This window comes from Prionailurus bengalensis, chromosome B4 (assembly GCF_016509475.1).
Source record: "Prionailurus bengalensis isolate Pbe53 chromosome B4, Fcat_Pben_1.1_paternal_pri, whole genome shotgun sequence".
Classification (NCBI taxonomy): domain Eukaryota; kingdom Metazoa; phylum Chordata; class Mammalia; order Carnivora; family Felidae; genus Prionailurus; species Prionailurus bengalensis.
Genome location: NC_057358.1, coordinates 76757584 through 76772045, shown reverse-complemented (window position 1 = coordinate 76772045; position 14462 = coordinate 76757584). Strand labels below are relative to the sequence as shown.

The 14462-nt window shown below is 43.4% G+C and overlaps 2 protein-coding genes across 13 annotated transcripts in view; both read left to right on the top strand.

Moving 5' to 3' along the window:
• LIMA1 (LIM domain and actin binding 1) overlaps window positions 1–2440 on the top strand; it is an 85625-nt gene extending 83185 nt beyond the window's left edge. For all 10 annotated transcript variants that reach the window (XM_043563871.1, XM_043563877.1, XM_043563879.1 and 7 more), the window contains one exon: window positions 149–2440. In XM_043563871.1, the coding sequence (XP_043419806.1) occupies window positions 149–1157 (1009 nt within the window). In that variant the 3' untranslated portion in view covers window positions 1158–2440. The remainder of the gene's footprint in view (window positions 1–148) is intronic.
• A 3477-nt stretch (window positions 2441–5917) lies between these two features.
• The window catches only part of CERS5 (ceramide synthase 5), a 32843-nt gene continuing 24298 nt past the window's right edge, over window positions 5918–14462 (top strand). The window contains exon 1 of one of the 3 annotated variants that reach the window (XM_043563865.1): window positions 5918–6323. In XM_043563865.1, coding sequence (XP_043419800.1) covers window positions 6127–6323 — 197 coding nt within the window. In that variant the 5' untranslated portion in view covers window positions 5918–6126. The remainder of the gene's footprint in view (window positions 6324–14462) is intronic. The other 2 variants (XM_043563868.1, XM_043563866.1) reach the window with 2 other exon arrangements.

Here is a 14462-nt window from a genome sequence, read left to right as displayed (position 1 = left end):
AAGAATCCTAGGTGATTGATGTGCTTTTAAAGGTATTTTTCTCACTTAGCAACTTCTGAAAATACTGAAGTTGCCAAATTTCAGCCTGCTAGTATAAGTAAGAGTATATAGATACCTCAACGTTATGCTCTTTTTCTTTTAACAACAGTCTAGGAACATATGCATCTTTACATGGGAGAATCTACTGTAAGCCTCACTTCAATCAACTCTTTAAAGCTAAAGGCAACTATGATGAAGGCTTTGGACACAGACCACACAAGGATCTGTGGGCAAGCAAAAATGAAAGTGAAGGGACTTTGGAGAGACCAGCCCAGCTTCCAATTGCAGGGGAGACCCCTCAGAGCCCAGGGGTCGAAGATGCCCCCATTGCTAAGGTGGGTGTGCTTACAGCAAGTATGGAAGCCAAGGCATCCTCTCAGCCAGAGAAAGAAGACAAGCCAGCTGAAACCAAGAAGTTGAAGATAGCCTGGCCACCCCCCACTGAACTTGGTAGTTCAGGAAGTACCTTAGAGGAAGGGATCAAAGTATCCAAGCCCAAATGGCCTCCTGAGGATGAAATGAGCAAGCCTGAAGCTCCCGAGGATGTGGATCTGGATCTGAAGAAGCTAAGACGATCTTCTTCACTGAAGGAAAGAAGCCGTCCATTCACTGTGGCAGCTTCATTTCGAACCACTTCAGTCAAGAGCCCCAAAATCCTATCCCCACCTATAAGGAAAGGCTGGAGCATGTCAGAGCAGAGTGAGGAGTTTATAGGAGGAATGGCAGCAGAAAGGAAACAAGTGGAAAATGCCAGTGCCTCCGAAAAGAATGGTAGTGTGGGAAAAATAACCAGGCAAAACAAAGAATCTAAAGGAGGGGAGGCAGGGAGGAGAAGTAAGGAAGATCATGGTTTCGAGATGGGGAGTGAGAATCTTATAGAAAATGGTGCAAGCTTAGATGAAAATGATAGAAACCTCAAAGAGCAGTCCCCACTAGAACCCAAGTCTACAAATTGGTCCAGCTTTTCAGAAAGCACCTCCCCTAAAGAATTCACTACCCAGCATCAGAAATCCCAGGATGTGGGATTCTGGGAGGGAGAAGTAGACAAAGAGCTGTCTGTGGAGGAACAGATAAAAAGAAATCGGTACTACGATGAGGATGAGGATGATGAGGAATGACAGACTGCAACGGTGCTGGGCCTTAAGTCTGTGTTAGTGTTAGCAAGCCACTGCCCTTTATCAAAGTGATGCACCGTAAACAGGTGTCTTAGCATGAACTGTCATTTATGTGGAAGCAGTTCTGGAGGAGTTCTTGCTTCAAAAAAATCCCATACTGCAGCTTAAGTGAACCAATTCTAAACGCTATAGATAATATTACTTCAGTCCTCTATTTTAGCAACGATGATATACATAAGTGCTTTAAGGTCTTATGGGGGCGGGGGGCGGGTATGCCAACTGATGTAGTTCAGACTCCACTGTATTCCCAAAAGGCAGTACAAAAATAGACGATTAGTAGCACATTGTCGCACTTCAACTATGGAATTAGGGAACACACAGAAGGGGTTTAGGGACCTAAACATTATGACTGAACGCACTTTAGTATAAAGGGCACAGTTTGTATATTTTTAAATGAATACCAATTTATTTAGCATTCATCTGTTAAGAAATCAAATATGTAATCTTTAAAACATTTTTAGGTTAATTTTCTCACTCTGATATACATGGGGAATTTCTTGCTTTGCATCCCGTTCTGTAAGCCACATCCTGAATTGGATTACTGAGATATAACACAACTGTTCTTTTGGGGCACTTTTTGAGCACATTTGGTGCTTGGAGAGATCCACTCTCTCTCAAATAAGCTCTGGTATTTGCCAATGAGTCTGACTACACCCCCCCAAGTGATTGCTTTCTTCTTTGGTGGTATCTATGGGCTCATCATATACTGAAAACTACAATATTTTTATAAGATCTTTTGTACTGCTATTTGCCATGTTGCATGTTAAAGCAAAGTGAGGAGTTTAAAGAAGGAGTAACAGAAAAAACTGCCTTAACCCACTTGAGCTCAGACCTCCAAGCCCTATATTCCACTTCTGATATCCCCTTTCTGGGACACTAGTTTTTTAAATACATACCAGCTCTGAAATGTATTGATTCTTATGGCAGACAGTATTCCCAGGGTGCAATTAAACCAATTACAGGCCTTTGTGTGTGTGTGGGGGGGGGGGGGGGGGTTCTAGTAGTTAAGGCTTTGGAACATAAACTTGAGTACACTTGTTGTACATAATCGATATTCCAAATTGTATGTGGGGAGAGAGATGTTTTAAGCCATAGGCTTTTCTTTGTCCTGCATTTTTAGAGATTTAGCTCTAATATTTTTTAGAGATGTAAAATATTCTGCTTTCTTATAGTCTTGCTTAGTCTGAAACATTTTTATTCAATAAAGCTTTTAATTTACATCTAAACTTTTCAATGTTCCTTTTCCATAATTATTTTACATTATGACAGTGTCTCAAGACCTTTTACTTTAGCAGTCTGGGAAGAAAGGCACATGGGTCTGATGCATTTTAAGGGAAGAGAGGTGTTATGAATATATCTCCCCACTAGGTGGTGGCATTGGGTCGATCTTGGGCTTTGATCTTTTCCTAAAAGAGGACAAATTTTTCTGAAAAATTGAGAGCAACTTGGCAAGAAACTTAGTGTGTACATTCAAAATGAGCTGTGTGTTTTAACAATTCAAACTCTGGTGGTGGTTTTTTATTGTTAATTGTACTCAACATTTAATAATTCACCTTGCAATTATGCCTAACATGCTAAAGGGAATTTCCAAATGTCTCTGCTTGAAAATGGATGTTTTCCACCCTGGGCAGAGGCATAGTTGGTTGTTTGATTTCCTTGCCTGTAGAGGCAACTGCCCTAATAGTTAAAACACTTTTTGTTGTTGTTGTTGTTGTTGTTGTTAATGGAAGTGTGGGAGTGTGGATTTCCTTGGAGATAAACACACTTTTTGAGTCATCTGTTACATGTTCCAGGGTCTTGCCTGGTCTTCCAAATGGATGGCAGGGTACTACTTTCTGCTCTTGGTCCCATCACAGGCTGAAGTCCTTTAGAAAGTCCTGTTCACTGAACAGTTAATCCAGAAGCTCCTGATGACATTCATAAACTATCGAATCCTGGCTTGAGTTTAGCTGCCTTTACTGTATGACTCTGCTGCTCCAACCCATCCACATGGTACTCACTGGGCCTACTGATTTTATACAAAAAAGTCTGAGTACCTATGGCCAGTATTTATGGATATCAGTTGAGTATGTCACCATATATCAGGTATGCAGGGACTGAGATTAACCTTAGAAGAAATGTTTTCTTTGCCATTCAAAGACTAAGACAGATATATTATAGGGACAGAAAGTAGAAACAAGGACTAGCTCCATATCAATATAATCAAAGGTGGTTCTTATCAAGAGAATGACCAGGTAACACTAAACATCCTTAGAAAACAAAAGAACCTACAGCCAAAGTGTTTCTCTCAGCCTTCTGAATGAAGGCAACTTGTTTGGGCTTGGTAGGTCAGTGGTGGCAACAGGTCCTGTTGGTGAAGCAAGAAAAGGGGCCAGCTTGTAACCTGAGATGGTTAAGGAGACTCTTCATGACTACTACGGGACCAACTTAGTTCTACCAGCTTGCTGGTTGAATCACTCCTGGACGAAGTGAAAGTGGCAGAAAGTTTACATTCATTACACATTTCCTTAACTGTATATTTTCTCACACTCAAGATGTCGAGAAATGGTACAAATGTGTTTTGGGGGGGGATAGACCTTGAGACCAAGATCGCTGTGTGCTTGAGCCCGCATGCCAAATTCTTTGTCCCCTGGGGCTCTGATTTGAATTCCCAGGAATCAGCGAGAGTTCACTTCTTGTTCACCCTTGTGGTGCCTGGGTGGTTCAGTTGGTTAAGCATCAGGTCATGATTTCACGCTTTATGGGTTTGTGCCCCTCATCAGGCTCTCTGCTGTCAGCACAGAGCCTGTTTCGGATCCTCTCTCTCTCTCTCTCTCTCTCTGCCTCTACCCTGCTTATACTTCCTCCCTCTCTCAAAAATAAGTAAACACTACTACTATACAATACAATACAATACAATACAATACAATACAATACAATACAATACACCTTGAATATAGGGTGGTAGTTACCACTAAGCTATTGCTGGGTTTGGACAAACATGGCACCATGTAGTGGTTCTCAGACCAGCTGCAGTGGCATTGCCTATGAGTTTGTTAAAAATGAGAAATGCAAACTCATAGGCCCCACTCAGACTCACCTCCTGAATCAAAAGCAGAATCTCTTTGCTAAAAGAAACCTTTTAGCAAACTCTCCATGTGGGAGATGGGACAAGCTAATATCTGGGCTGTGGTACCCTAAATTTGAGAACCTTTGAGCTAAAGCAAACCTAGTCTACTTAGGATGGCACACTTTTTTCTCCTGTTTCCTGTCCCCTTGAAACTCTAACTTCTGGTGTAGGCATACCTTACTAGTTATAAAGTTACTTTATCTGTCCTTGAACAAGAGGTAGAGATTAATTTCTTTTAATCTTTTTTCAGATCATTCTAGTTAGCCTGTGGTAATTAACCTTGTAGCCAGGTTTGAACAGACAGCAACCAGAGGTCAGGAATCTCAGGCAGTTGAAGGACATTTTGAATTTAGCTTTCTGAAGGTTTTTTGTCTGTGGCTCCCCTTCTTTTTTGTGTAGATCCACAAAAGAGTTAAATGTTTACTGTGCAAACCTAAAATTAAGGAGGTTTATAAGGGCTCAGTGTTTCAGAGTCTAAAGACTTTCTAGCTCAGAAGCCCTGCTCTACCACGATCCTATATAACTTTGGGCAAGCTGTTTGATCTCTATGGACCTCAGTTTACCCATCCATAAAATAGTAAATAAAACAATACCTACTTCATAGAATGATGGAGTTAAATACCTGGTGTAAAATGTTCAGTGCAGTACCTGGCACTTGGTAAGCCTCATTAAATATTCGCTATCATTTATTTTTCTTTTTCCTTTGTACTTTTCTTTGTATGATATCCTTTGGCTATTTTCCCATTTCCTATTACCCATGAGAAAAATAAAAGGATTTTGAAAAGTTCATTTTAGGGGATAAAACAGTGAAAGGGAATTGAGAGCATGGAAGGACTCGAAGGGAGGAAAAGGTTAGGAACAAAAAACGCTAGAGGTGGAAGGAAGAGCGGTTAGGCGGAACCATCCGAGATGGCGAGGTAGACCCCAATGAAAGCCTGCTCTGCTAGGAGCAGAGACGCAGGTCTGGACTGCCTGGCAGCGGGAACAGCCTTTGAGACTGCTGGGCTGAGAAAGAGGAGTGTCCCTTAAGGGAGCTAGGCCTGAAATAAGGGGTGTGGCCGTGGATGGTAGAGAGAGAGAGAGAGGAGAGAGAGAGGAGAGAGAGCGACAGGAGAGACAGAGAGAGAGGAGAGAGAGAGGAGAGAGAGAGAGAGGACAGAGAGCAACAGGAGAGGGAGAGAGAGAGAGAGAGAGGAGAGAGAGAGAGAGAAAGCGTGGCTGAAACTCACAGCAAAAATGGGCGGGACCAGGGGCGCCTGGGTGGCGCAGTCGGTTAAGCATCCGACTTCAGCCAGGTCACGATCTCGCGGTCCGTGAGTTCGAGCCCCGCGTCGGGCTCTGGGCTGATGGCTCGGAGCCTGGAGCCTGTTTCCGATTCTGTGTCTCCCTCTCTCTCTGCCCCTCCCCCGTTCATGCTCTGTCTCTCTGTGTCCCAAAAATAAATAAACGTTGAAAAAAAAATTAAAAAAAAAAAATGGGCGGGACCAGAATTGAGGGCCTGCCGGGCAGGTGGAGGCGGGGCGGAGATGGGAGGGGCATGGCCCAGCGGGGGGCGGGGTCCCAAGGAGAGGCGGTCCTGGTGTCTGCCGCTGCGGTCCGGGAGGTGGGTGGGCGGGGAGGTGAGATGGGCGGTGAAGAGGCCCGGCCCCACGGAGGAGGCGGGCTGAGACGGGCCGGGAACCCGAAGGGGCCGGAAGGGGTGGCTGCCGGCTCGGCCCCGCCCCGGGTCCGCCTCCCCGCGGGTTCCGTTGGCTGTGGCGGCAGCTGAGGCTGTGGCGGCGGTGGCCGCGGGGCGGGCGTAAGATGGCGACAGCGGCGGCGGGAGCCCTGGGCCTGCTGTGGAGTTGGCTGTGGAGCGAACGCTTCTGGCTGCCCCAGAACGTGAGCTGGGCCGACCTTGAGGGGCCGGGCGACGGCTACGGCTACCCGCGGGCGCGACACATCCTCTCGGCATTCCCAGTGGCGGCGGGCATATTCTCCGTGCGGCTGCTCTTCGAGCGGTGAGAGCCCGCGAGCGAGTGGCTCGGAGGGTCGGGGCCGGGGCCGGGGAGCGGACCGGTGGAACCGGCTCGGGGCGGGGAGAGGCCAAGCACCGGAAGCAGAATTGGCGGGGAAGCCCGGAAGCAGGGGGCTGGGGGAGCCCGGGCTGCAGCGCGGGATGTTCGGAGGGTGGCGGAGGTGGTCGCGGAGCCTAGGTAAAGACAGTTTGGGGCGTGGACAGTGGAAGAACGAGAGTCTAGGGGAGGCCGGGCCCTTTCCCTTTTTAGATCCCGGAGGCCCTGGGAGTGGAGGGGGGGGCTTCTTCTGGGCCTGCTCCCAGCCTCCAGGGATCCTGCAGACAGGAAACAGGTTGAGTGTGTGAGCTGCGGCCGAGAACACCCGAAGAGAGAAACAGGAAAGGGCCACAGGAACCAGAACTAGTTGGGGCTGTGGAAGCTGAACGGTTAACGTTAAGAGCCAACCTTTCCAAGCGAAAGGAGCGGGTTTTTGGGAATCTGAGATTTGTGAGGACACTTAGGAGAGTTGAGGGAGCAGGGTTAGGCCCCAAGCCTTGCTTTGTCAGTTCATGGACATTTTTGTGCATGTGTAAATTTCCAAAAACTGCTACGAGAGCCCGCAAGAGAGTGGAAATCTGGTAGGGATAAGGCGTGGTGGAGCCTGGGGTTCCAAAGTCTAGAAAGGTGTCAGATTAGTTGCGGAACAGGCCTTAGAGGCCTGAGATGGAAGGAGGAGTGGTCATTTTGAAAGGAAGAGATCTGTAGGGTTTATCAGAGGAAAGCTGTATTGAGCTGGCTTCTAAGTGAGTTTAGCAGAATCACAGTTCTTTTTCTGACCGCGTGTTCTTGATAAAAGTGATTTCACTTTTCCTTAAGTGAGTAGTTGGTACCTACTGTCTAAGATGAAATGTTCACAGAGGACTTGATGTGGCGATTTTATACTGTGGGCTTACAGCTGTGGGTGAGTTTGATCAAATCTACTCTGCAGAAAAGGAGACTTATTTCTTCATAGGTCTCAGGTAATGAGGATGCACTTTGACATCGTTTGTTCATTTGGCCCTTATCTGGAGCAGAAACGCCCTTTCTAGGACGGGAATATACTGCAAATAAAGAATCTATTACTCTCTGAAGAATTAGTTATTATGTGTTTTGGGTTACTTTTCAAAAGTGCCTACTACTTCTGACACAAAAATCTTTCACAAAATATTTCTTTTCTGTAGCCAGCTTGTCATTCATCCATTTGTTCATAGTGTTTGTGTATTGTTATCAAAGTGCTCTCCGTCAGACGTTCAGGTACAAAAATCAAGATGCTTTTAACTGAAGCAAATGAAACTGAAAGATCTGAATGCCTTTTCTGGGCCCTTGGGACCTTAGTGTTACAGTTTTTTAAGTATAGGCATTGTATTAAGTATTCCTAGGGTGGGAGTACAAACCACTTTTCCCTCTTAGGAATAACTTAGATCTGGGTACTCTCCACCTTGGCAGCTGTATATGAAGGCTGAAAAAAGAGAAAGTGTAATGACTAAAAAGGAAAATACACCAATTTAAGACAAAAAATTTAATTGCCCTAGGAAAATATTCTCTGCTTTTTATATAAATGTATACCAGTATGGAAGTTTATTCACGTTACTGATAAGAGGAAATAGCTTGTTTCTTATAAATACCCATTTTATATAAACTTGCATAGGGGCACCCCTGGGTGGCTCTCAGTTAAGCGTCTGACTTCGGCTTAGGTAGTGATCTCGTGGTTTGTGAGTTCCAGCCCCGCATCATGCTCGCAATGATAGTACAGAGCCTGCTTGGGATTCTCTCTTTCCCCCCCTCTCTGCCCCTCCCCCACTTGCACGTGCATTCTCTCAAAATAATAAATAAATAAACTAAAAAAAACCTGCATATATCTTCAGATTTCCAAAGAGTTCTCTCAGATGGCTGTGAAGACTTCTATATACCCTGGCGGAGCCACTGGAAAAGGATCCTTTACCTGTGGGAATTCTATCTGAATGTTTCTATGGTGCTCGGTGTCAGGGGAGCAGGGGAGGATGGGAATACTGAGCTGAAAGCATTCTGGTATGATATTCCTTGGCTAGTAAGGTCAGGCATCCTGTTCATCTCATGTATGATCTTGGGAAAGTTTAACCTTGGAGGCGGTCTTGCTATTTTGTTTCTTTTTATAAAACCTACTACCTTAGTTAGAAGTAGAATTGAGTGCTGGATTAGCAGTTCCTCTCTTGCTACATCCGTCTTCCATAAAGGTAGTAGAAGCCACTCTTAAGAGTGTAGGAAAAGACGTTATTAGAAATATTGGTACAGCTAAGTTGTTTTTCCTACTTTTCTCATTTCTCAAATCCCATCTAATTTGTTTCTAGAAGTGACTTGGTTTCTAGTAATCATAGACTGTGTGAGCTAGGACTTTATAGACAGTAAACTAGCCTGGAAACATCCTGCAGCTTTTCAGAGGTTTCATACTCACTGGAGGAGGAACTAGAACCAAGATCCAGATCATTTTCCCAAGCCCCGGGCTCTTTCCACTATATGGTGTAGCCATCTTTAACCTTTCCTTAAACCTCCTTTCAAGGATTAAGGTTTAAGCCACCTCTTCCTAGTATTCTAGGATTTGGAAAACAAATCCATGCTCATCTTATTCTTGGTTATTTAATGTGTTTGATTTGAAGATTGTATATTTTTTCAAATTCTTGTTTCAAATTGTTCTGTATATTTTAATGAGTCTTATATTATGTCCCTTGATAAATTATGTCCCTTGTGTTGTTTTAAGAATTTCCCAAAGAATAGGGGTGCCTGGCTGGCTCAGTCAGAAGAGCATGTGACTCCTGATCTCAGGGTCCTGAGTTTGAGCCTTAGGTTGGGTGTAGAGATTATAGAGATTACTAAATAAATAAACTTTAAAAAAAAAAAAAATCTCCCAAAGAATAGAGTTTACAATTTGGTTTTACCTTCCCATCCTTCTCATCAACCATGCTGAGCATTTGTTTTTTAGTTCCCACATTCCCTGGAGAACCACAGCCTCCTCTGATAGGGATGACTTGAAAAGCCACGGGGCCATAATAAGTAAAGTGTTTGTATCTAGCTATTTTGCTAAAGAACTGCGGATAGGAGATTGTTACTTACCAAATAATGGAGGCTGCCCTCTGTGGACCTCTGCTGAGTGGCTGTATTGTGGTGGCCTGTGCCTTGCAAAATGCCTCAGGTGTGGCCTGTGATCGGTAAATATTTATTGAATGTTTGAGGAGGGACCATCCTCATCTACATAGATGCCCAGAGGAGTAATCAGAATCTAGATCTCCAACCTGAAATGGATGTTTGGCTTGACTGAGAGAAATTCCTTTGTTTCTGTTGTTAAATTTCATTATATATTTGCATGTTGTGTACCTTTCTACAGCTTTTTTCTCTCTTTATCCCCTCTCCCCATACACATATTCACACTACCCTGTACCCTAACAAAACAGGATAAGAAACTCTTCCATGTGTTTTTTTTTTTAAACTTCTTTTCATGTCATGTTCATGATAAAATTGTTTGAAATTTAATATCTAGTCACTTGAGCACTTGTTTCTTGGGATCAAGTAGAAGCTTGAGACACCATTGACACCATTAGAGCTGTATAGGCTCATTTATTTTGAATATGCTATTGCAATAGGAGCTCTGTATTGCCAGAAGAAAATTATTTTGTGAATTATTCAGGAGATAGATTAGAGCTCTCTCTGCTGCTCATTCATTATTCCAATCCCCTCTTCTCTCTTGTTACTTCCAAAGCAACCTCACTGGGGTGTGCAAAGAGCCTTCTCAATACCATTCTCTGTCATAGGAGACTGAACAGATTCACTTGCTAGCCTGTCATGTAACTGGTAACAAAAGTAGTGACTCTTGTGTGCACGTTTCTCAGCCACTCATTTCATCTTCCTCTCGTAAGCCTTGCTACCTCTGCTACGTACTGCTTTTTTTGTTTTTTTCCTTGTTTTCCCTCATTTCCCCTAAGTGGAGGAAGAACTTTTTTCCTCTCCCTGACAGGCCTGCTGCCTTCCTCCCAGATCCATGTCAAGTGACTGCATTGTGACCCAGTTATCAGTGGGTCTTCCAGCCGGGTTAGAAAGGCTTTGGGAAGAATGGACATAGCTGCTGACTAGGCTGTGAGGGAAACTGCCCATTCCATTGCATCTCTAAAGGTATTCTGTTGGGCGTTATTGAATTGTAAATCACAGAATTAAATCAGGTTTGCAGATCCAGCAGGGCAAGATTGAAAAAGATACTCACGTGGCCCTGCCCTTCTCTAAGAATCCACCTCTTCATTAGCTCCAGATGGTCAGAAGCCTTATGTGCCCCTCCTCTTGCTGGGGAAACTTCTTTCCCCAACCCTTTCTGTGCAGTGGGTGTTGATGCTCTGCAGAAAACTGAATACTGTCCTGCCTGAGGTCAGGTTCCTGGCTTATCCCTGGAGACAATATATTCAGCACAGCAAAGAAACATGTCAGATATTTTTGCTTTAGCCGCTTCCTGATTCAGAAAACTAGGGTCTCCTAGATGGGTAAAGAAGAAATTAAGAGGAGGCAGCAAGTGAAATCTGCACCTTTTTTTTTTAATTAAAAAAATTTTTTTAATGTTTATTTATTCTTGAGAGAGAGACAGAGTGAGGGCAAGCGGGGGAGGGGCAGAGAGCGAGGGAGACAAAGAATCCAAAGCAGTCTCCAGGCTCTGAGCTGTCATCACAGAGTCCAACATGGGCCTTGGAACTCATGAACTGTGAGATCATGACCTGAGCCGAAGTTGGACGCTTAACTAACGCTTACCCAACTGAGCCACCCAGGCACCCCCGCACCCTTCTTATGGAGCGGCAAGGGAGATAAACCTATTTTGGCTTCCTTTCCAGAGGCATTTTTAGGCAGATAAAAGCTGCCCTTCACTGAGTTTTGGACTCTGCTTGAACCCACTCCTACCTTATCTTTGGGGAAGTTAATTGAAATGTTACTGCAAAAGGAGCTAACCATAATCACTTCGAACTTAAAAAAAAAATCTGAAACGAGTTTTCCTGGAAACAAAGGCATTTTTCCTAGATATGAAGAATTCTCTAAAACTGTGCTGTTCAGTGCAGTAGCCACTAGCTACTATAGTAGCTACTTGCTTTTGGGGATTTCAAATGTCACTAGTCCAAATGTGCTGTGTTAGATACGTTCGAAGTGTAACACACACCAGATTTTAAAGACAGTGCGGGGGGGGGGGAAAGAATGTAGTATATCTCATTTTTAACATTGATTACAAGGAAATAACTATTTTTTAATTTATTTTTTAAGTTTATTTACTTATTTTGAGAGAGAGAGCAGGAGAGGGGGAGAGAATCCCAAGCAGGCTCCCTGCTGTCAGCACAGAGCCCAACGACAGGCTTGATCACACAGACTGTGAAATCATGACCTGCGCTGAGATCAAGAGTCAGACATTTAACTGACTGAGCCATCCACCGTGCCTCAACATTGATTACATATTGATGTGATATTTTGGATATATCTGTTTAACCAAAGTATATTATCAGAATTAACTTTACCTGTTTCTTTTTTCCTTTTCTGAATGTGGCTATTAGAAATTTTAAAATTAGGGGTGCCTGGGTGGCTCAGTCGGTTAAGCATGCGACTTGGGCTCAGGTCAGGATCTCAACAGTTCCTTCCTGAGTTCCAGCCCCATGTAGGGCTCTGTGCTGACAGGTTGGAGCCTGGAGCCTGCCTCAGATTCTGTTTCCCGTTCTCTCTGCCCCTCCCCTGCTCATGCTCGCTCTTTCTCTCTCTCTCTCTCTCTCTCTCTCTCTCTCTCAAGAATAAATAAACATTAAAAAATAATAATAAAAAAGAAAAGGAAAATTTTAAATTATATATGTGGCCTGCATTATATTTCTGTTGAATAGTGCTGATGGGAGTAATTCAAACAAGTATTTATAACTGAAAATAATTTTATTAAAAAAATTTTTTTTAATGTTTATTTTTGAGAGAGAGAGAGAGAGGGAGTATGAGCGTGAGCATGAGCGGGGGAGGGACAGAGAGAGGAGGAAACACAGAATCCGAAGCAGGCTGAGCCGAAGTCGGACGCTTAACCGACTGAGCCACCCAGGCGCCCCTGAAAAGAATTTTAATATAAATTCACATTTGATTTATTTTTTTTAGGACCAGAAGGGTGATCAGTCCTAAGTATATCAGACCATGCTTTTATTTTTTAATTTTTTTTTTCTGACCATGCTTTGAACAAATCTTTCTAAAAGTTGTGGCAAAAATGGGGTTTTTTAAATATAAATCATTTTCCGAATGATTTATGTGACTAGTTATAGTCTATTTTGAGTAATACTGAGTGATTGACAGTGCCTTCTAGCCAGGCATTGCTCTGTAATTTTTCTTTTCTGCATATATCTTCTTAGTTGAGTAGTTCATGATCTGTAAACAAACAAGTTTGTCAAGAAGTTAAATGTATGTGGAGTGCTGCACAGCCCTGATAAGACATTGGGAATAATCACAGTATTTTGGGGCGCCTGGGTGGCTCAGTTGGTTAAGCATCTGAGTTTTGGTTTTGGCTAAGGTCATGAAGTCACAATTCATGAGTTTGAGCACCACCTTGGGCTCTGCACTGATGGTGTGGAGCCTGCTTGGGATTCTCTGTCTCCCTTTCTGCCTGCTCGCTCGCTCGCTCTCTCTCTCTCTCTCTCTCTCTCTAAGTAAATAATAAACATTTAAAAAAAATCACAGTATTCTATCTCCTCTCAAAATTATGGTGCTTTGTTTTTTAAGTTTATTTATTTTGAGAACAGGGAAGGGGAGAGAGAGAGAGGGAAAGAGAGAGAATCCCTAGCAGGTTCCACACCAACACGGAGCCTTATGCGGGGCTCAAACTTACAAACCATGGGATCATGATGTGAGCCAAAACCAAGAGTCGGATGCTTAACCGACTAAGCCACCCCGGTGCCCCTGTGGTGTTTCTTAAAAAGGGTATTCCTTAAGTCTTTGGCTTCTGGGTAGTGTCAACATTTGTAAGAAGTCTCAATAACCACGCAGGGCGCACCTGGGTGACTCAGTTAAGTGTCCATCTCTTGATGTTGGCTCGGGTCATGATCTCACCATTTGTGAGTTTGAGCCCCTGAGCCCCAAGTGGGGCTCTGAGCCGACAGTGCGGGGCCTGCTTGGTATTCTCTCTTTCCCTCTCTCTCTGCCCCTCCCCTGCTTGTGCTCTCTTTCTCTCTCTAAATAAATAAATAAACTTCAAAAAAAAAAAGATGTTTAAAAAAATAAGCACAGGAGGTCTCAAACCCAGTCAGGTTGTATTTGCTGTGTTTAATTCTGCTTGGGGAAATCCCCTGTTATACTGAAATTGGTTAACTTGAATTTCTACTGATTCCTCAGAAATCAGGGACCTTCTCCTACATGGAGCTGGTAGGTTATCTGATGACCCAGGAGGACAGGTGGGCACATTTCCTTGAAACACTTCACCTTTTGGTTAAGAATTTAGTTTTTACCTATTTTCTTCTTTCTTCAGCAGTTATTTATTGAGAACTTAGTATCTGCCAGTTGTCAGACTGTGCCACAGATAAAAATGTAAGTCATGGTGTTTGCTCGCAGAAAGAAAGCAAGAATATCAGTGGTTTAAAATACAGTGTCATAAATGTATGCAGAAGGCTGTTATGGGAGTTTGGAGGAGGTGGGTTCAGTTCCTTTTAACAGTTGTTAACTAAAACATAGGCTTAATGTCTCACTAACACACACTTGTTTCTTGGACCCTGAAGAACGGTGAAAACTTCTTAAGGAACAGTTTTTTTGTTAACCTGTTTCTCTGATTCACCTCTTGGCACTTGTACATTTGTGTATTTTTACTTTAAGTTACATTACATTACATTTAAGTTACTGTACATTAAGTTGTATCGTCATTTAAGACTGTAAGTGGAAAGATAGACCATTTAAGAAAGATAGATATGTGTAGTGAAAGAAATGTATGTATATAGTCGGAAAGGGAGAAACTTTTCAACAATGAGAGTGTCAGGGACCCCCAGCTATTTTTCAGCCACACTTTGAGAACTGCTGCTCTATAGCAAGTAAAATATTCACTAACTACTGTACAATAATACTACAACTTAGTGTTAAATTGTGTCCATCTGAAACATTTCA